General features: G+C 65.5%; 2 protein-coding genes across 2 annotated transcripts; one reads left to right on the top strand and one right to left on the bottom strand.

The window, feature by feature from the left end:
* Positions 1 to 91: 91 nt before the first annotated feature.
* UFC1 (ubiquitin-fold modifier conjugating enzyme 1) lies at positions 92 to 5,061 on the bottom strand. Its single transcript, XM_059490130.1, has 6 exons — positions 4,920 to 5,061; positions 4,143 to 4,210; positions 2,728 to 2,791; positions 2,568 to 2,644; positions 926 to 1,016; positions 92 to 295 (listed from the first exon to the last, which is right to left on the bottom strand). Exons 1-6 carry the CDS (start codon positions 5,040 to 5,042, stop codon positions 224 to 226), a joined length of 495 nt encoding a protein of 164 aa, XP_059346113.1. The 5' UTR covers positions 5,043 to 5,061; the 3' UTR covers positions 92 to 223.
* Positions 5,062 to 12,821: 7,760 nt separating this feature from the next.
* On the top strand, positions 12,822 to 18,855 carry TOMM40L (translocase of outer mitochondrial membrane 40 like). The gene is given in 12 exon segments (XM_059490065.1): positions 12,822 to 12,892; positions 12,992 to 13,082; positions 13,240 to 13,308; positions 13,391 to 13,414; positions 13,416 to 13,484; positions 14,547 to 14,648; positions 14,736 to 14,841; positions 16,314 to 16,436; positions 17,466 to 17,542; positions 17,622 to 17,724; positions 18,584 to 18,759; positions 18,810 to 18,855. Coding segments are annotated over 11 exon segments (975 nt in total). The 3' UTR covers positions 18,724 to 18,759; positions 18,810 to 18,855.
* Positions 18,856 to 19,617: the final 762 nt, after the last annotated feature.

Genomic DNA, 19,617 nt, shown 5'->3' with positions numbered 1-19,617 from the left:
GTCTTAAAGGGGCCGCGACCCTCTCGGGTTTTTGGTGGGGGACGCACAAATCCCCTCCGCGTCACCCCCAAAATAACAAACCGCCACTAAATCGGGGTTCAGCGTTTATTGGGGAGCAGCAGCGAAGCGGTGGGGAGGGGTGGCAGCAGCTGGGAGGGGAATGGGGGACCCCCAAGGAGGGGGGACCCCCAAAGTGGGACCCCCCAAGGTCCCCCCAAGTTGGTCACTTGTCCTTGTGCTGGATGAGGCCTTTGGAGATCAGGTCCGGGATCTCCACGGCCAGCCAGGGACCCAGCTGTGGGGACAGGGGTCAGCGGGGTGGGGACACCCCCAGAACGTGTCACCCCCCTCAGTGTCACACCCCAAGAACGCGTCACCCCCCCCTTGGTGTCACACCCCCAGAATGTGACAGCTCCCCTCAGTGTCACAACCCCAAGAAGAGGTCACTTCCCCCTTGGTGTCACACCCCCAGAATGTGACAGCTCCCCTCAGTGTCACAACCCCAAGAACAGGTCACCCCCCCCTTGGTGTCACACCCCCAGAATGTGACAGCTCCCCTCAGTGTCACAACCCCAAGAACAGGTCACCCCCCCCTTGGTGTCACACCCCCAGAATGTGACAGCTCCCCTCAGTGTCACAACCCCAAGAAGAGGTCACTTCCCCCTTGGTGTCACACCTCCTGTATGGGCGTTACCCTCTCGGTGTCACCCCCCCACAGGTGTCACCCCCCCCACACAGGTGTCACCCCCCCAGACTGGGTGACCCCCCCTCGGTGTCACCCCCCCCGTCCCGTGTCACGCTCCCTCTATGGATGTCACCCCGCTCAGTGTCACAACCCCCCACCCCAAAAATCTGACAGCCCCCCTTCAGTGCCACCCCCGTGTCCCCCCCCCCACCCCTCCCCGGTGCCACCCCCGGTGCTCACCCCCAGTGCCATCAGGTGTGCCAGCCCGAACTTGGGCACGTTCCTGGCCCACAGGGGCTTGAAGTGGTCACTGAGGCAGATCTTACCCCCCCTGGGCAGGCATTGAGCTGTCAGACCCCCCAAAACCTTCCCGGGACCCCCCCCCAATGACCCCAGAACCGCCTAAGCCCCCCCTGGATCCTCCAAGCCCCCCCAAGCCCCCCCAAACCTCCCCCCTAAGCCCCAAAATCCCTCCCAGAATCCCCCCAAGCCCCTCAGACCCCCCCCCCCACACAAGGCACCCCCAAAACTCCTCAGACCCCCCCCCAAAACACCTCAATCCCCCCAGGATCCTCCCAAGCTTCCCCCCCAAACCCCAAAATCCTCGCCAGGACCCCCCAAGACCCCTCTCAGACCCTCCTGAGCCCCAGACTCCCCCCCCCAAGCACCCCCAGGACCCCCCCAAACCCCCAAGTGCTCCCCAAGCCCCCCCCAGGGACCCCCCCAAAACACCTCAAAGCCCCCCCAAAACACCTCAAACCCCCTGGGGACCTCCCCCAAAGCCCCTCAAACTCCCCCAAAAGCCCCTCAGATCCCCCCTCAGAACCCCCAAGCCCCCTAGGACGCCCAAGCAACCCCCAGGAGCCCCCAAGCCCCCCTAAAATTCTCCCCCCAAGCCCCAAAACCCTCCCCAGTGCCCCCCCCCAGCACCCCCCTAGGGACCCCCAAGCCTTCCCCAAGACCCGTCCCAGACCCTCCTGAGCCCCAGGACCCCCCAAACCTCCCCAGGACCCACCCCCAGCACCCCCCAATTCCCCCAGGACCCCCCCTAAAACACCTCAACCCCCCCCAGGGACCCCTCCCAAAGCCCCTCAAACCCCCCAAAAAGCTCCTCAGACCCCCCCCCAAGACCCCTCCCAGACACTCCCGAGCCCCAGGACCCCCCAAACCCCCCCAGGACCCCCCAATCCCCTCCAAGGCCCCCAGGAATCCCCCAGGAGCCCCCCAAAACTCCTCCAAACCCCCCCAAAACACCTCAACCCTCCCTGGGATCCCCCCAAAGCCCCTCAAACTCCCCCAAAAGCCCCTCAGATCCCCCCTCAGAACCCCCAAGCCCCCTAGGACGCCCAAGCAACCCCCAGGAGCCCCCAAGCCCCCCTAAAATTCTCCCCGCAAGCCCCAAAACCCTCCCCCAGCACCTCCCTAGGACCCCCAAGCCTTCCCCAAGACCCCTCCCAGACCCTCCCGAGCCCCAGGACCCCCCAAACCCCCCCAGGACCCACCCCCAGCACCCCCCAATCCCCTCCAAGGCCCCCAGGAGTCCCCCAGGAGCCCCCCTAAAACACCTCAACCCCCCCAGGGACCCCTCCCAAAGCCCCTCAAACCCCCCAAAAAGCTCCTCAGACCCTGACCAGGACCCCCACTCCCCCCCCCCAAGACCCCTCCCAGACCCTCCCGAGCCCCAGGACCCCCCAAACCCCCCCAGGACCCACCCCCAGCACCCCCCAATCCCCTCCAAGGCCCCCAGGAGCCCCCCAAAACTCCTCCAAAACCCCCAAAAACACCTCAACCCTCCCCGGGATCCCCCCCAAAGCCCCTCAAACACCCCAAAAACGCCCTCAGACCCCCCCCCCCCAAGCCCCCCAGGACCCCCTCCCCTCACCGGTACATCTTGGCTGTTTTCCCGTCCAGCTCGGGGATGGCGATTTCGGGGGCGGTGCCCGGGTACGTCACCGGGATCTGGGGGGGGCAGGGAGGGGGTCAGCACCCCCAAAACCCCCCTGAGACCCCTCCCCACCCCCCCCCCCGAGACCCCTCCTCACCTCGAACTCGATGTTGAACTCGTACTTGAGCAGCTCATGGATGTACCAGCACCTGCCCGACCACCTGGCGACACGGGGGGACCCTCAGTGACACCCCCTGAGACCCCCCCCCAAAACACCTCAGTGACCCCGAGACCCCTCTGGGACCCCCCAAAACCCCTTAGTGACCCTCAGGACCCCCTCCCCAGTCCTCCAGACCCCCCCCCCCCCCGCCCCCAAAACCCCTCAGTGTGTGGGAACCAGCCAAGGATCCCCCACAAAACCCCTCAGAGCCCCCCAGGACCCCCCCCAAAAAACCCTCAGAGCCCCCCAAAACCCCTCAGACCCCCTTAACACACCCCCAGGACCATCTCAGACCCCCCCCAAAACCCCTCAGACTCCCCCTAAGGCGGTCCCAGGACCCCCTGAGTGTGGGGAAACCCCCTCTGGGACCCCCCCCAAAACCCCTCAGAGCCCCCAAGACCCCTTCAGGACCCCCTCAGTGTGGGGAAACCAGCCAAGGATCCCCCCCAAAACCCCTCAGAGCCCCCAAGACCCCTTCAGGACCCCCTTAGTGTGGGGTAACCCCCTCTGGGACCCCCCCAAAACCATTCAGATCCCTCCAGGAACCCCCCCGAAAAAACCTCAGAGCCCCCCAAAACCCCTTCAGGACCCTCCCTAAATCCCCCCCGAAACCCCCTCTGGGACTCCCCCCAAAACCATTCAGACTCCTCCAGGACCCCCCCCCCCAAAAAAAAAACCCTGAACCCCCCCCAACCCCTCATAACCACCTAAGACCCCCCCCCCCAAAAAAACCTCTCAGTGTGTGGGAACCAGCCAAGGATCCCCCCCAAAACCCCTCAGAGCCCCCCAGGACCCCCCCCCAAAAAACCCTCAGAGCCCCCCAAAAACCCCTCAGACCCCCTTAACACACCCCCAGGACCATCTCAGACCCCCCCCAAAACCCCTCAGAGCCCCCCAAGACCCCTTCAGGACCCCCTTAGTGTGGGGTAACCCCCTCTGGGACCCCCCCAAACCATTCAGACTCCTCCAGGAACCCCCCCGAAAAAACCTCAGAGCCCCCCAAAACCCTTCAGGACCCTCCCTAAACCCCCCCCCAAAACCCTTCAGACCCCCCCCCAAAACCCCTCAGAGCTCCCCAAAACCCCTCAGAGCCCCCCAAAACCCCTTCAGGACCCCTCCCTAAACCCCCCCCCCAAAACCCCTCAGAGCCCCCCCAAAACCCCTCAGAGCCCCCCCCCCCCCCCATCTCCGGGACCCCGGGGACCCCCCCCGGTCACCGAGCAGCCCCCCCAGGGCCCCCCAAATTCCCTCAGAGCCCTCCCCGGTTCTGGGACCTCGCCCCGGTCACCGGAGCAGCCCCGGGGGGGTTTGTGACAATCACGGGGGGTCCCGGAGCCCCCCTCCCCCCTTACCGGGTGCCCTCGGGGTTGGACTCCAGGCGGAACCAATCGGTGTCAGCCCGTTTGTTGTTCTCCACGTACTGCCGGGATACCGGGGGGGGGTCACCGGGGGTTACCGGGACCGGGGGAGCGGTACCGGGAAGGGGGGACACCGAGGGGGGGGGATACCGGGAGTGTCATGGGGGACACCGGGGGGACACCGAAAGGGACCGGGGAGACACCGAGAGTGGATCGAGGGATACCGGGAGTATCGAGGGGACACCGGGACACACCGGGGGGACACCGAGGGGTGACAGGGGAGATGGAACGGGAGACACCGGGACGGATTGAGGGACACCGGGGGTATCGAGGGGACTCATGGGGGGACAGCGGGTGGGACAGGGGGACACCGGGGGGCACACAGGGAGTATCGAGAAGACACGGGGGGGACCGGGGGATACCGGGGGGACACCGGGACTACTGAGGGGACACCGGGTGGGTGAAATAGGACATCAAGGCGGGACACGGGCGGGATTGAGGGACACCGGGAGTACCGAAGGGACTCACGGGGGAACACCGGGTGGGACCGAGGGACACGGGGGGTGACACCGGGAGTATCGAGGAGACACCGGGGACACCGGCGTGGACATGGGGGTGGTCTGGGAGATGGAGGGGAAGCAGCGGAAGGGACACCGCAGCGACAACCGCGAGGGGAAAACCGGGAGGGATTTGAGACACCGGAGAGCCCCGAGACGGAACGGAAGCACGGCCAGGCGGCATCCGTGAGGGGGAGGAACGCCACGCACGCACCTGGATGAGCGCCCGGTACTCCTCTCGCAGCCGCTCGGCCCAGCCCTCGCGGTCCCGCGGCCCCGCCGGTGCCCGCAGCAGCGGCAGCTCCGCCACCGCCCGCCGCGCCGCCGCGTCCGCCATGGCCGGGCCCCGCCATGCCGCCCCGCCGGACGTGACGTCACGCCGCCACCCCCGGCACGGAGCCGCCATCTTGTCTACGGGAGCGGCGGGCGCTGTGACGTCATCGCCGCCATCTTGGGTTAGGGCGCGCCCGGTGCGTGAGGCGGCGCCGCCATCTTTAGTGAGGGCAGAGAGGCGAGGAGGTGGGCGGGGCTTGGCTGAGGGGGCGGCACCCACAGCCAAGGGACCGCCCCCCTCCTCAGAGACCCCCCCCCACAGCAACGGGGACCCCCCCCTAAAGAGCAATGGGGACCCTCGACAGGCTCAGGGACCCCCCCCATAGCAGCAGGGACCCCCCCCCAAACAGCGACAGGGACCCTCTGACAGGTCCAGGGACCCCACCCCACAGGCCCAGGGACCGCCCCCTCCTTAGAGACCCCCCCAACAGGGACAGAGACCCCCGCAAACAGCGACGGGGACTCCCCGACAGGCCCAGGGACACCCCCCCTGCAACCGGGACCCCCCTCAAAACCCCAAGGACCCCCCAACAGCCACAGAGACCCCCCCCCCCCCAAACAGCAATGGCGACCCCCTCTCAAAGCCCCATGGTCCCCCCAGCCCAAATGACACCCCCACAGCCCAAGGACCCCCCCAGCCCCAATTCCAAAGACGCCGGGGGGATGTTCAGGGCTTTATTTGGGGGTCTCGGGGGATCTCAGGGCTGCGTCTGGGCCCATCCTGGGGGTCTCAGGGCTGTCTCGGCATCCATGTGGGGGACTCGGGGCCATATTGGGGTTCGTGCGGGGGTCTCAGGGCTGTATTTGGGAACCGTGGGGGGCTCTCAGGGGGTCTCAGGGCTGTTTTGGGGTCCATGTGGGGGACTCGGGGCCATATCGGGGTTCGTGCGGGGGTCTCAGGGCTGTATTTGGGAACCGTGGGGGGCTCTCAGGGGGTCTCAGGGCTGTTTTGGGGTCCATGCGGGGGTCTCGGGGCTGTGTCCAGGCCCATCCTGGGGGTCTCAGGGCTCAGTCCAGGTCCATGTGGGGCTCTCGGGGGTGTCTCCCCGGGGGTCTCTCAGGGGGTCTCGGGGGTCTCGGCGCGGCGCAGCCCCAGCAGGGACGAGAACAGCCCCAGCACGTTGTTCTGCAGCTCCCGGGCCAGCGGCTCCAGCTGTTTGTTAGCGCGCTCCAGGTACAGCTGGGGGGCACCGGGGGGGTCAGCGGGCATGGGGAGGGGTCCCGAGGAGGGGACGGGTCTGGGGAGGGTCACGGGAGGGGTCTCGAGGACAGGATGGGGTCCCAGAGAAGGGAGGGGTCCCGGAGGGTCCCGAGGAGGGGTCTCGGGAAGGGAGGGGTCGGGACGGGTCCCGAGTGGGGAGGGGTCCCGGGCAGGGGTCAGGGGAGGGGTCCCGAGTGGGGAGGGGTCCCAGGAAAGGAGGGGTCTCAGGGAGGGTTCTGGAATGGGGAGGGGTCCCGGGCAGGGTTCTGGAATTAGGGAGGGGTCCCGGGGCGGGTCCCGGAATGGGGAGGGGTCCCGGGTAAGGGTCCCGGGAAGGGTTCTGGAATTGGGGAGGGGGTCCCGGGAAGGGTTCTGGAACTGGGGAGAGGGGTCCCGGGTGGGGTCCCGGAATTGGGGGAGGGGGTCCCTGGAAGGGTTCCGGAATTGGGGAGTGTTCCGGAATTGGGGAGGGGTCCCGGGAAGGGTTCTGGAATTGGGGAGGGGGGCTAGGAATGGGGAGGTGTCCCAGGGAGGGTTCTGGAATTGGGGAGGGGTCCGGGGAGGGTCCCGGAATGGGAGGGGTCCCGGGCTGGGTTCTGGAATTGGGGAGGGGGCCAGGAATGGGGAGGGGTCCCAGGGAGGGTTCTGGAATTGGGGAGGATTCCAGAATTGGGGAGGGGTCCCGGGTGGGGTCCCGGAATTGGGGAGGGGTCCGGGAAGGGTTCTGGAATGGGGAGGGGTCCCGGGCAAGGGTCCCGGGGAGAGTCCCGGAATTGGGGAAGGGTCCCGGGAAGGGTTTTGGAATTGGGGAGGGTTCCAGAATTGGGGAGGGGGTCCCGGGCAGGGTTCTGGAATTGGGGAGGGGGCCAGGAATGGGGAGGGGTCCCAGGGAGGGTTCTGGAATGGGGAGGGGTCCCGGGGCGGGTCCCCGGAATGGGGAGGGGTCCCGGGTAAGGGTCCCGGGAAGGGTTCTGGAATTGGGGAGGGGTCCCGGGCAGGGTTCTGGAACTGGGGAGGGGTCCCGGGTGGGGTCCCGGAATTGGGGGAGGGGGTCCCGGGTGGGGTTCCGGAACTGGGGAGGGGTCCCGGGTGGGGTTCCGGAATTGGGGAGGGGTCCCGGGTGGGGTCCCGGAACTGGGGAGGGGTCCCGGGCAGGGTTCTGGAAACTGGGGAGGGGTCCCGGGTGGGGTCCCGGAATTGGGGAGGGGTCCCGGCAGGGTTCTGGAACTGGGGAGGGGTCCGGAAATTGGGGAGGGGTCCCGGGCAGGGTTCTGGAATTGGGGAGGGGTCCCGAATGGGGACAGATCCCGGGCAGGGAGGGGTCCCGGGTGGGGTTCCGGAATTGGGGAGGGGGTCCCCGGGTGGGGTCCCGTAACTGGGGAGGGGTCCCCGGTGCCGTACCCGGCCTGTGCGCGCAGCTCCTGGGGCCGCAGCTGCGGGGGCAGCTCTCTGCTCACCAGCTCGCTCAGGCTCTGCAGCTGCCGGCTCAGGAAATCCGCGCTGCCCGCCGCCTCCTGCGGACCCTCCGCGGGCTCCCCCGGCCCGTCCTGCCCGGGCAGCGCGGCCCCGGGGGCGGGCGGCGAGCAGCAGCAGCAGCAGCGCCAGCACCGGCAGCGGCATGGGCTGCGGGACGCGGCGGGGACACGGCGGGGACGGGACAGGTGGCACTTGTGTCCCCGGGCAGATGCCAGCCCACGCCGTCCCAGCCCCAGAGAAACTTGCAGCCTCATAAAAACTTCCAGCCCCATAGAAACTTCCAGAGCCATCCCATCCCATCCAAACCTGCCCCATAGAAACTTCCAGAGCCATCCCATCCCATCCCAAACCTGCCCCATAGAAACTTCCAGAGCCATCCCATCCCATCCCAAACCTGCCCCATAGAAACTTCCAGAGCCATCCCATCCCATCCCAAACCTGCCCCGTAGAAACTTCCAGAGCCATCCCATCCCATCCCATCCCATCCCAAACCTGCCCCATAGAAACTTCCAGAGCCATCCCATCCCAAACCTGCCCCGTAGAAACTTCCAGAGCCATCCCATCCATCCCAAACCTGCCCCATAGAAACTTCCAGAGCCATCCCATCCCATCCCATCCCAAACCTGCCCCATAGAAACTTCCAGAGCCATCCCATCCCAAACCTGCCCATAGAAACTTCCAGAGCCATCCCATCCCAAACCTGCCCCATAGAAACTTCCAGAGCCATCCCATCCCAAACCTGCCCCATAGAAACTTCCAGAGCCATCCCATCCCATCCCAAACCTGCCCCATAGAAACTTCCAGAGCCATCCCATCCCAAACCTGCCCCATAGAAACTTCCAGAGCCATCCCATCCCATCCCAAACCTGCCCCATAGAAACTTCCAGAGCCATCCCATCCCATCCCATCCCAAACCTGCCCCGTAGAAACTTCCAGAGCCATCCCATCCCATCCCATCCCAAACCTGCCCCATAGAAACTTCCAGAGCCATCCCATCCCAAACCTGCCCCATAGAAACTTCCAGAGCCATCCCATCCCATCCCATCCCAAACCTGCCCCATAGAAACTTCCAGAGCCATCCCATCCCATCCCAAACCTGCCCCATAGAAACTTCCAGAGCCATCCCATCCCAAACCTGCCCCATAGAAACTTCCAGAGCCATCCCATCCCAAACCTGCCCCATAGAAACTTCCAGAGCCATCCCATCCCATCCCATCCCATCCCAAACCTGCCCCATAGAAACTTCCAGACCCATCCCTGCCCCACAGAAACTTCCAGAGCCATCCCAGGGATCCCATCCCATCCCTGCCCCATAGAAACTTCCAGAGCCATCCCAGGGATCCCATCCCATCCCTGCCCCATAGAAACTTCCAGCCCCATCCCACGCCATTCCTGCCCCATAGAACCTCACAACCCCGTCCCATCCCATCCCAAGCCCACAGAAAATTCCAACCCCGTCGCATCCCGTTCCGGCCCCACAGAACCTTCCAACCCCATGGAAACTTCCAGCCCCATCCCATAGATCCCATCCCATTCCAGCCCCATAGAAACTTCTACCCCACAGACACTTCCATCCCTATAGAAACTTCCAGCCCCATCCCATCCCATCCCATCCCATCCCATTGATCCCATCTCGTTCCAGCCCCATAAAAACTTCCAACCCCATAGAAACTTCCAGCCCCATGCCATCCCTGCCCCATAGAAACTTCCAGACCCATCCCAACCCCATGGAAACTTCCAGACCCATCCCATCAATCCCACCCCAAAAATCCCATCCCATAGATCCCATCTCACCCCATTCCGGCCTCACAGAAACTTCCAACCCCATAGAAACTTCCAGCCCCATCCCATCCCATCCCTGCCCCATAGAAACTTCCAGCCCCATCCCATCCCATCGATCCCATCCCATCCCAACCCCATAGAAACTTCCAGACCCATCCCTGCCCCATAGAAACTTCCAGACCCATCCCACCCCATCCCAACCCCATAGAAACTTCCAGCCCCATCCCATCAATCCCACCCCATAAATCCCATCCCATAGATCCCATCTCACCCCATTCCAGCCTCACAGAAACTTCCAACCCCATAGAAACTTCCAGCCCCATCCCACCCCATCGATCCCATCCCATCCCTGCCCCATAGAAACTTCCAGACCCATCCCAACCCCATAGAAACTTCCAGCCCCATCCCACCCCATCGATCCCATCCCATCCCTGCCCCATAGAAACTTCCAGCCCCATCCCATCCCATCCCATCGATCCCATCCCATCCCAACCCCATAGAAACTTCCAGACCCCATCCCATCCCATCCCATCCCATCCCATCGATCCCATCCCATCCCTGCCCCATAGAAACTTCCAGCCCCCACGGGAGTTTCAGGCCCCATAAAAATTCCCAGCCCAATCCACCCCACAGCCCCACATCCCTGGCCCGCTGTCCCCACCCAGCCCCACACTCTGCTCCCCCCCTTATCCCACCCCAAAAACGCCCCCAGCCCCTCACCCCAATCCCTGCCCTACTCCCCAATCCCATCCAAACCCAAATCCCAGCCCCAAATCCCAATCCTGATCCCAAATCCCAAATCCCAGCCCCAAATCCCAATCCTGACCCCTGATCCCAATCCTGATCCCAGTCCCCAATCCCACCCTCAAATTCCAATCCCCTGTCCGTGCCCCAGCCCCAAATCTCAATCCTGTTCCTACACCTCAATCCCTGTTCCTGCCGCGCACCCCAAACCCAATCCTAAATCCCAATCTCAGCCCCAAATCCCAACCCCAAATCCCAATCCTGACCTCACACCCAATCCCAGCCCCAAATTTCAATCCCTGTCCCACTCCCAGCCTCAAATCCCAATCCTGAGCCAAATCCCAATCCCTGCCCCAAATCCCAATCCTTGCCCCCCAAATCCCAATCCTGATCCCACACACCCCAATCCCTGTTCCTGCCCCACACCACAATCCTGAGCCCAAATCCCAATCCCTGCCCCAAATCCCAATCCTTGCCCCCCAAATCCCAGTCCCAACCCCACAGCCCAACCCCTGCCCTACTCCCCAATCCCATCCCCACACCCCAATCCTGATCCAACACTCCAATGCCAATCCCAAATCCCAACCCCAGCCCAAATCCTGACCAAATCCCAATCCCAGCCCCAAATCCTGACCCCAAATCCCAACCCCAGCCCCAAATCCTGACCCCAAATCCCAACCCCAGCCCCAAATCCTGACCCCAAATCCCAATCCCAGCCCCAAATCCTGACCCCAAATCCCAATCCCAGCCACAAAAATCCCGACCCCAAATCCCAATCCCAGCCCCAAATCCCAACCCCAGCCCCAAATCCTGACCCAAATCCCAATCCCAGCCCCAAATCCTGACCCAAATCCCAACCCCAGCCCCAAATCCCGACCCCAAATCCCAATCCCAGCCCTAAATCCCAATCCCAGCCCTAAATCCTGACCCCAAATCCCAATCCCAGCCCCAAATCCTGACCCCAAATCCCAACCCCAGCCCCAAATCCTGACCCCAAATCCCAACCCCAGCCCCAAATCCCAACCCAAATCTCAACCCCAGCCCCAAATCCCGACCCCAAATCCCAATCCCAGCCCTAAATCCCAATCCCAGCCCTAAATCCCGACCCCAAATCCCAATCCCAGCCCCAAATCCTGACCCCAAATCCCAACCCCAGCCCCAAATCCTGACCCCAAATCCCAATCCCAGCCCCAAATCCTGACCCCAAATCCTGACCCCCAAATCCCAATCCTGACCCCCAAATCCCAATCCCAGCCCCAAATCCTGACCCCAAATCCCAATCCCAGCCCCAAATCCCGACCCCAACTCCCAATCCCAGCCCCAAATCCCAACCCCAGCCCCAAATCCCGACTCCAAATCCCAATCCCAGCCACAAATCCCGACCCCAGCCCCAAATCCTGACCCCAAATCCCAACCCCCAGCCCCCAAATCCCGACCCCAGCCCCAAATCCCGACCCCAAATCCCAACCCCAGCCCCAAATCCCGATCCCAAATCCCAATCCCTGTCCCTGTCCCCTCCTGTCCCCTGCTGTCCCCTCACCTTTCCGGTGTCGCCGCAGGTTTGGGGTCTCCCACTCCCCCGGCCCCGTTTTTATCCCGATCCCGCCCCCCCGGGCAAACACGGCGGGGCCGAGGGGCATCGCGGGGGGGGCTCTGTCCCCTGCTGTCCCCTGCTGTCCCCTCCTGTCCCCTGCTGTCCCCTCCTGTCCCCTGATGTCCTCTCCTGTCCCCATGGGCCGAAGGTTGTCGCCGCGGTGGTCACCGACCCCCACCGGGCTGGGGACACGGGGGCAAAGGGCGGGGGTGGCACCGGTGACAAAGGTCAGAGTCCCCCCCGGTCACTGCGGGGATGGGGACAGGGCAGGGGACACGGGGGGGGGTGGCGCGGGGGAGGGGAAGCTGTGGGGTGATGGCGACAGAGGGGACACGGGGAGAGGACACGGAGGGGTTCAGATTTGGGGACACGCAGGGGTTTGGGGACAGTTGGGGATTTGGAGACACGCGGGGGTTTGGGGACACACAGGGATTTGGGGATTTGGGGACACGCGGGGGTTTGGGGACACACAGGGATTTGGGGATTTGGGGACACGCGGGGGGTTTGGGGACACACAGGGATTTGGGGATTTGGGGACACGCGGGGGTTTGGGGACACACAGGGATTTGGGGATTTGGGGACACGCGGGGGTTTGGGGACACACAGGGATTTGGGGATTTGGGGACACGCGGGGGGTTTGGGGACACACAGGGATTTGGGGATTTGGGGACACGCGGGGGTTTGGGGACACACAGGGGATTTGGGGATTTGGGGGACACGCGGGGGTTTGGGGACACACAGGGATTTGGGGATTTGGGGACACGCGGGGGTTTGGGGACACACAGGGATTTGGGGATTTGGGGACACGCGGGGGTTTGGGGGACACACAGGGATTTGGGGACACGCGCGGGACAGGGAGGGTGGCGCGGAACGCTCCCGCTACGGAACATCGCCGCTCGGGTCCAGGTTGCCGGAGGGGTCGCATTCCGGAGCGGCCCCGCCCTCCCCGCTTAGCCAATGGGCAGCTCCCGTTGCCCGCAGCCAAGATGGCGGCGGCGCCCCCCCTGAAGGCGCTCCGGGCGGCGCCGCCCGCGATGGCGGCGGCCGGCGGGGGCCCGTGAGGGGCCATGGGCAACGCCGAGGGCCGGGCCCCGCGCCGGGCCCAGCCCCCGCGGCAACCCCGGCAGCTTCGATGAGCTGCACCGGCTCTGCAAAGGTGCGGGGGACGGGGGACGGCGGGGGAGCGCGGGGGGACAGCGGGGCTGAGGGCACAGAGGGGCTGTGAGGGGACACCGGAGAGCCCCGGGGTCAGGGGACACCGGGGTGAGGAGGGGACAGCGGGGCCATGGGGACAGTGGGAGGTGGCAGCTGCGTCCCCTGGGGGGCTGTCCCCAAAACGGGGCTGTGGGTGTCACCTGGGGGGTGACGGCCGTGTCCCCACGGGTGACAGCCGTGTCCCCTCAGAGGGTGTTCCCGCCGCAGATGGAGGGGGTGAAGCTGATCGTCACCAAGACCCTGAGCAGCCACTTCCAGGTGGGGCAGGGGACACCTGGGGACACCTGTGGGATGCCCCCCGCGCTGTCCCTGTCCCTGTGACCGTCCCTGTCCCCCGCAGGTGACACACACGGTGCACATGAGCAACCCTGGGCCCCTCCGGCTACCGCTTCAACGCCACCTTCGTGGGGGACCGCCAGCTGGGGCCCACCGAGGTGACAGCGCGGGTGCCACCGGCCTGGGGGTGGCAGCGGGGTTGGCACGGGGGGTCATTGTGGCCATCTGTGACCCCAGGTGGCCCCAGGGTGGTTGGTGACCCTGTACGCTGGGTGGCCCTGGGGTTGTTGGTGGCCTTGGGGTCACTGGTGGCCCTGTGGGGTCTTTGGTGACCTCAGGGTGGTTAGTGGCCTTGAGGTCATTGGTGGCCTTGGGGTCACCGGTGGCCCTGGGGTCATTGATGGCCTCGGGGTCTTTGGTGGCCTTGGGGTGGTGGGTGACCCCAGGGTGGCCGGTGCCCCTCAGGTCCTTGGTGGTCTTGAGGTCACTGGTGGCTTCAGGGACATTGGTGGCCCTGGGGTTACGGGTGGTCCTGGGTGATCCTGAGGTCATCATTGGTGACTCTGGATAGTCCCAGGTGTCCCCAGGTGTCCCTGTAGGTGTCCCCTGTCCCACACCATGCGGTCCCCAGGTGTGTCCCATCCTCTGGCCCCTATCCCTGTGTCCCCATCCCCTGTCCCTGTCCCCAGGTGTCCCTGTTCCCCTGTCCCCCATCCCCTGTCGCTGTCTTGTGTCCCTGTGCTCTGTTCCCGTGTCCCTGTCCCCTGTCCCTGTCCCCATCCCTGTGCTGTCCCCAGCTGTCCCCTGTCCCTGTCCCCATCCCTGTGCTGTCCCCAGGTGTTCCCCCTGTCCCTGTCCCCATCCCTGTGCTGTCCCCAGGTGTTCCCCTGTCCCTGTCCCCATCCCTGTGCTGTCCCCAGCTGTCCCTGTCCCCATCCCTGTGCTGTCCCCAGCTGTCCCCTGTCCCTGTCCCCATGCCTGTGCTGTCCCCAGGTGTCCCCTGTCCCCATGCCTGTGCTGTCCCCAGGTGTTCCCCTGTCCCTGTCCCCATGCCTGTGCTGTCCCCAGGTGTCCCCTGTCCCCATCCCTGTGCTGTCCCCCAGCTGTCCCCTGTCCCTGTCCCCATCCCTGTGCTGTCCCCAGGTGTTCCCCTGTCCCTGTCCCCATCCCTGTGCTGTCCCCAGGTGTCCCCCTGTCCCCCATGCCTGTGCTGTCCCCAGGTGTTCCCCATGCTGCTCGGGGACATGGACAGCAGTGGCAGCCTCAATGCCCAGGCCCTGCACCTGCTGGGCGACCACCTCCGTGCCAAGGCCGTGTTCCAGGTGAGCCGGGGTGCCACACCCGTGCCAGCCCCTCCCTGCCTGTCCCCCGGTGCCACCGGCAGCGCCGTCCCTGTCCCCTGTCCCCAGACGCACCAGGCCAGGTTCGTGACGTGGCAGTTCGACGGCGAGTACCGGGGCGAGGACTGCACGGCCACGCTGACCCTGGGCAACCCCGACCTGCTGGGGGGCTCCGGTGAGTGCCAGCCCTGGGGACCCTGGGGACACTGCTGAGAGCCCTGGGGACACTGCTGAGAGCCCTGGGGACACTGGGGACACTGCTGAGAGCCCTGGGGACACTGCTGAGAGCCCTGGGGACACTGGGGACACTGCTGAGAGCCCTGGGGACACTGCTGAGAGCCCTGGGGACACTGGGGACACTGCTGAGAGCCCTGGGGACACTGCTGAGAGCCCTGGGGACACTGGGGACACTGCTGAGACTGTGCCCGGCCCTGTGTGACCCTGGGGACACTGCTGAGACTGTGCCCAGCCCTGGGGACACAGGGGACACTGCTGAGAGCCCTGGGGACACTGCTGAGAGCCCACACAGGGGACACTGCTGAGAGCCCTGGGGACACTGCTGAGAGCCCTGGGGACACTGGGGACACTGCTGAGACTGTGCCCGGCCCTGTGTGACCCTGGGGACACTGCTGAGACTGTGCCCAGCCCTGGGGACACAGGGGACACTGCTGAGAGCCCTGGGGACACTGCTGAGGCTGTGCCTGGCCCTGGGGACACTGCTGAGAGCCCTGGGGACACTGGGGACACTGCTGAGACTGTGCCCAGCCCTGGGGACACTGGGGACACTGCTGAGAGCCCTGGGGACACTGCTGAGACTGTGCCCAGCCCTGTGTGACCCTGGGGACACTGCTGAGGCTGTGCCCAGCCCTGCCTGGCCCTGGGGACACAGCCCCACTCTGGGGACACCACCCAGCCCCACCCTGGGGACACAGCCCCACCCTTGGGACACCACACAGCCCCACCCTGGGGACACAGCCCCACCCTGGGGACACTGCCCCACCCTGGGGACACTGCCCCAGCCCCACCCAGCCCCACCCAGCCCCACCCGGCCCCAGCCCCGCCTTGTGGACGCTGCCCTGGCCCTGTCCAGCATTGTCTGACCCCACCCTGGTGCCACCTTGGGGACACAGCCCCGGCCACACCTGGCGCCACCCCAGGGACGCCACCCTGCCCCAGCCCTGCCCCAGCCAGCCCCGGGGACATCACCCCAGCCCCGGGGACATCGCCCCAGCCCCGGGGACATCGCCCCAGCCCCGGGGACATCACCCCAGCCCCGGGGACATCGCCCCAGACCTGGGGACATCGCCCCAGCCCCAGGGACATCGCCCCGGCCCCAGGGACATCACCCCAGCCCCAGGGACATCGCCCCAGACCTGGGGACATCGCCCCAGCCCCAGGGACATCACCCCAGCCCCGGGGACATCGCCCCAGCCCCAGGGACATCACCCCAGCCCCGGGGACATCACCCCAGCCCCGGGGACATCGCCCCAGCCCCAGGGACATCACCCCAGCCCCGGGGACATCACCCCAGCCCCGGGGACATCGCCCCAGCCCCGGGGACATCACCCCAGCCCCGGGGACATCGCCCCAGCCCCGCCCGCTGGCAGGGCCCCGTCTGAGGCGTGGCTGTCCCCGCTGTCCCCGCAGTGATCGTGGTGGCACATTTCCTGCAGAGCGTCACCGCCCGCCTGGTGCTGGGCGGGGAGCTCGTGTACCACCGGCGGCCCGGCGAGGAGGGAGCCATCCTCACCCTGGCCGGGAAATACTCGGGTACGGACACCTGGGGACACCTGGGGACACCTGGGGACACCTGGAGACACCTGGGGGCTGATGGGACACATTGGGGACACTGGGGACAGATGGGACACCTGGGGACACCAGGAGACAGAGGGGACACACTGGGGACAGATGGGGATAGATGGGGACACAGGGGCTGATGGGGACACCTGGGGACACCTGGGGACTGATGGGACACATTGGGGACACTGGGGCAGATGGGACACATTGGGGACACTGGGGACAGATGGGACACCTGGGGACAGCAGGAGACAGAGGGGACACACTGGGGACAGATGGGGATAGATGGGGACACAGGGGCTGATGGGACAGCTGGGGACTGATGGGACACATTGGGGACACTGGGGGCAGATGGGACACATTGGGGACACCTGGGGACACCTGGGGACACCTGGGGATTGATGGGACACATTGGGGACACTGGGGACAGATGGGACACCTGGGGACAGCAGGAGACAGAGGGGACACACTGGGGACAGGTGGGGAAAGATGGGGACACAGGGGCTGATGGGGACAGATGGGACAGATGGGAACACCTGGGGACAGATGGGACACCTCAGGGACACAGAGACAGATGGGACTGATGGGGATGCCTGGGGACAGATGGGACACCTTGGGGACAGATGGGACAGATGGGGGTAGCTGGGGATGCCTTGGGGACACCGGGGACAGTTGGGGACAGATGAAACTGATAGGGACAGCTGTGGACAGATGAGGACAGCTGGGACAGATGGGAACGCCTGGGGATAGCTGGGTCACCTGGGGATGCCTTGGGGACATCTCAGGGACACCTGGGGGACATCTCAGGGACATCTTGAGATTCCTGGGTGTGCTTCAGGGACACCTGGGGACACCTGAGACACCTGGGGACAGCTGGGGATGCCCTGGGGATATCTGAGGACAGCTGGAACACCTTGGGGACACTTGGGATGCCTTGGGGACACCTGAGGACACTTGGGGACACTTGGGGACCCCTGGGGACGCTGTCTGTCTCTGTTGCAGCCCCGAATTGGGTGACAACGCTCAACGTGGGCTACGGGGGCGCCCATGCCAGCTACTACCACCGGGCCAACGAGCAGGTGCGTGTCCCCAGACGTCCCCACCGTCCCCCCTGCTGTCCCCGCTGTCCCCGCTGCGATGTCCCCACTGTCCCCACAGGTGCAGGTGGGTGTGGAGCTGGAGGCCAACACGCGTTTGCAGGAGAGCACCTTCACCTTCGGCTACCAGCTCACCCTGCCCGGGGCCAACGCCGTCTTCAGAGGTGGGCACTGTCCCCTTCGTGTCCCCTTCGTGTCCCCTCAGTGTCCCCTCCTGACCAGTGGCACCTGCCAGGGGCACTCAGTGTCCTTGTGCCACCTTCCAGTGGCGCTCAGGTGTTCCCACTGTCACCTGGCGCTCAGGTGTCCCTGCTGTCACCTGCTGGTGGCACTCAGGTGTTCTCTCTGTCACCTGGTACTCAGGTGTCCCCATTGTCACCAGCTGGTGGTGCTCAGGTGTCCCCAGCTCAGGTGTCCCCACTGTCACCAAACGGTGGCACTCAGGTGTCCTTCTGTCGCCTGCCAGTGGCGCTCAGATGTCCCTACTGTCACCAGACAGTGGCACTGAGGTGTCTCTGTGTCACCTGCCAGTGGCACTCAGGTGTCCCCAGCTCAGGTGTCCCCACTGTCATCAGCTGGTGGCACTCAAGTGTCCCCACTGTCCCCTGATGGTGTCACTGAGGTGTCCCCATGTCCCCAGCCGGTGTCACTGAGGTGTCCCCGTGCCCCCTGCCAGTGTCACTCAGGTGTCTCCCCTGTCCCTTGCCGGTGTCACTGAGGTGTCCCCGTGCCCCCTGCCGATGTCACTCAAGTGTCCCCACTGTCCCCTGCCGGTGTCACTCAGGTGTCCCCGTGTCCCCTGCCGGTGTCACTCAGGTGTCCCCACTGTCACCTGGCACTCAGGTGTCCCCGTGCCCCCTGCCGGTGTCACTCGGGTGTCCCCTGTCCCCTGCCGGTGTCACTCAGGTGTCTCCCCTGTCCCTTGCCGGTGTCACTGAGGTGTCCCCGTGCCCCCTGCCGATGTCACTCAAGTGTCCCCACTGTCCCCTGCCGGTGTCACTCGGGTGTCCCCTGTCCCCGCAGGGCTCCTGGACAGCAACTGGAGCGTGGGGGGTGTCCTGGAGAAGAAGCTGCCGCCGCTGCCGGTGACGCTGGCGCTGGGAGCGTTCCTGAACCACTGCAGGAGCCGCTTCCACTGTGGCTTCACCGTCACCGTGGGATGAGCCCGGGGACAGGGACAGCAGGGACAGCAGGGACAGCAGGGACAGCAGGGACAGGACAGGGGGGACAGCAGGGACAGCAGGGACAGGACAGCAGGGACAGCAGGGACAGGACAGCAGGGACAGCAGGGACAGCAGGGACAGGACAGGGGGGACAGCAGGGGCAGGACAGCAGGGACAGCACAGGGGGGACAGCAGGGACAGCAGGGACAGGACAGCAGGGACAGCAGGGACAGCAGGGACAGCACAGGGGGGACAGCAGGGACAGGACAACGGGGAGGGCACAGACGGGACAGCACAGCAGGGACAAGACAACAGGGATGGCAGGGATGGGACGGGATACAACAGAGGGGACAGCAGGGAAAGGGGACAGGACAGCGGGGACAGGGGACAGCAGGGGCAGGACAGAGGGACAGCACAGCAGGGATAGCAGGGACAGCACAGCAGGGATGGGGGGACAGCAGGGACAGGACAGTGGGGACAGGACAGCAGGAAGGGACATCAGGGACAGGACAGTGGGGGCAGCACAGTGGGGATATCAGGGATGGGACAGTGGGGACAGGACAACAGGAATGGGACAGCGGGGACAGAGGAGACGGGACAGTGGGGATGGGACAACAGGGACAGGACAGTGAGGACAGCAAGGACAGGACAAAGGGACAGCAGGGACAGGACAGCAGGGACAGGACAGCAAGGACAGGACAGCAGGGACAGGACAACAGGGACAGGACAACAGGGACAGGACAGTGGGGACAACACAGCAGGATAGCAAGGACAGTGGGGATGGGACGAGACAGTGGGGACAGCAGGGACAGTGGGGAGAGGACAGCAGGGACAGCACACCAGGGACAGGACAGAGGGGACAGCAGGGACAGCACAAGTGGGGACAGCGTGTGG

This window comes from Ammospiza nelsoni, chromosome 28, assembly GCF_027579445.1.
Source record: "Ammospiza nelsoni isolate bAmmNel1 chromosome 28, bAmmNel1.pri, whole genome shotgun sequence".
NCBI lineage: Eukaryota > Metazoa > Chordata > Aves > Passeriformes > Passerellidae > Ammospiza > Ammospiza nelsoni.
Note: the sequence above shows the minus strand (reverse complement) of the source record. Positions and strands in the feature narration are given on the sequence as shown.

Excerpts from the sequence above, each read along its gene's own strand:
- UFC1 (XM_059490130.1), bottom strand. The coding sequence starts at position 5,042 with ATGGCGGACGCGGCGGCGCGGCGGGCGGTGGCGGAGCTGCCGCTGCTG. Across the intron at positions 2,645-2,727 it reads AGTTCAACATCGAGTTCGAG|ATCCCGGTGACGTACCCGGG; the intron begins GTGAGGAGGGGT and ends TGCCCCCCCCAG. Across the intron at positions 296-925 it reads CACACCTGATGGCACTGGGG|CTGGGTCCCTGGCTGGCCGT; the intron begins GTGAGCACCGGG and ends CTGTCCCCACAG.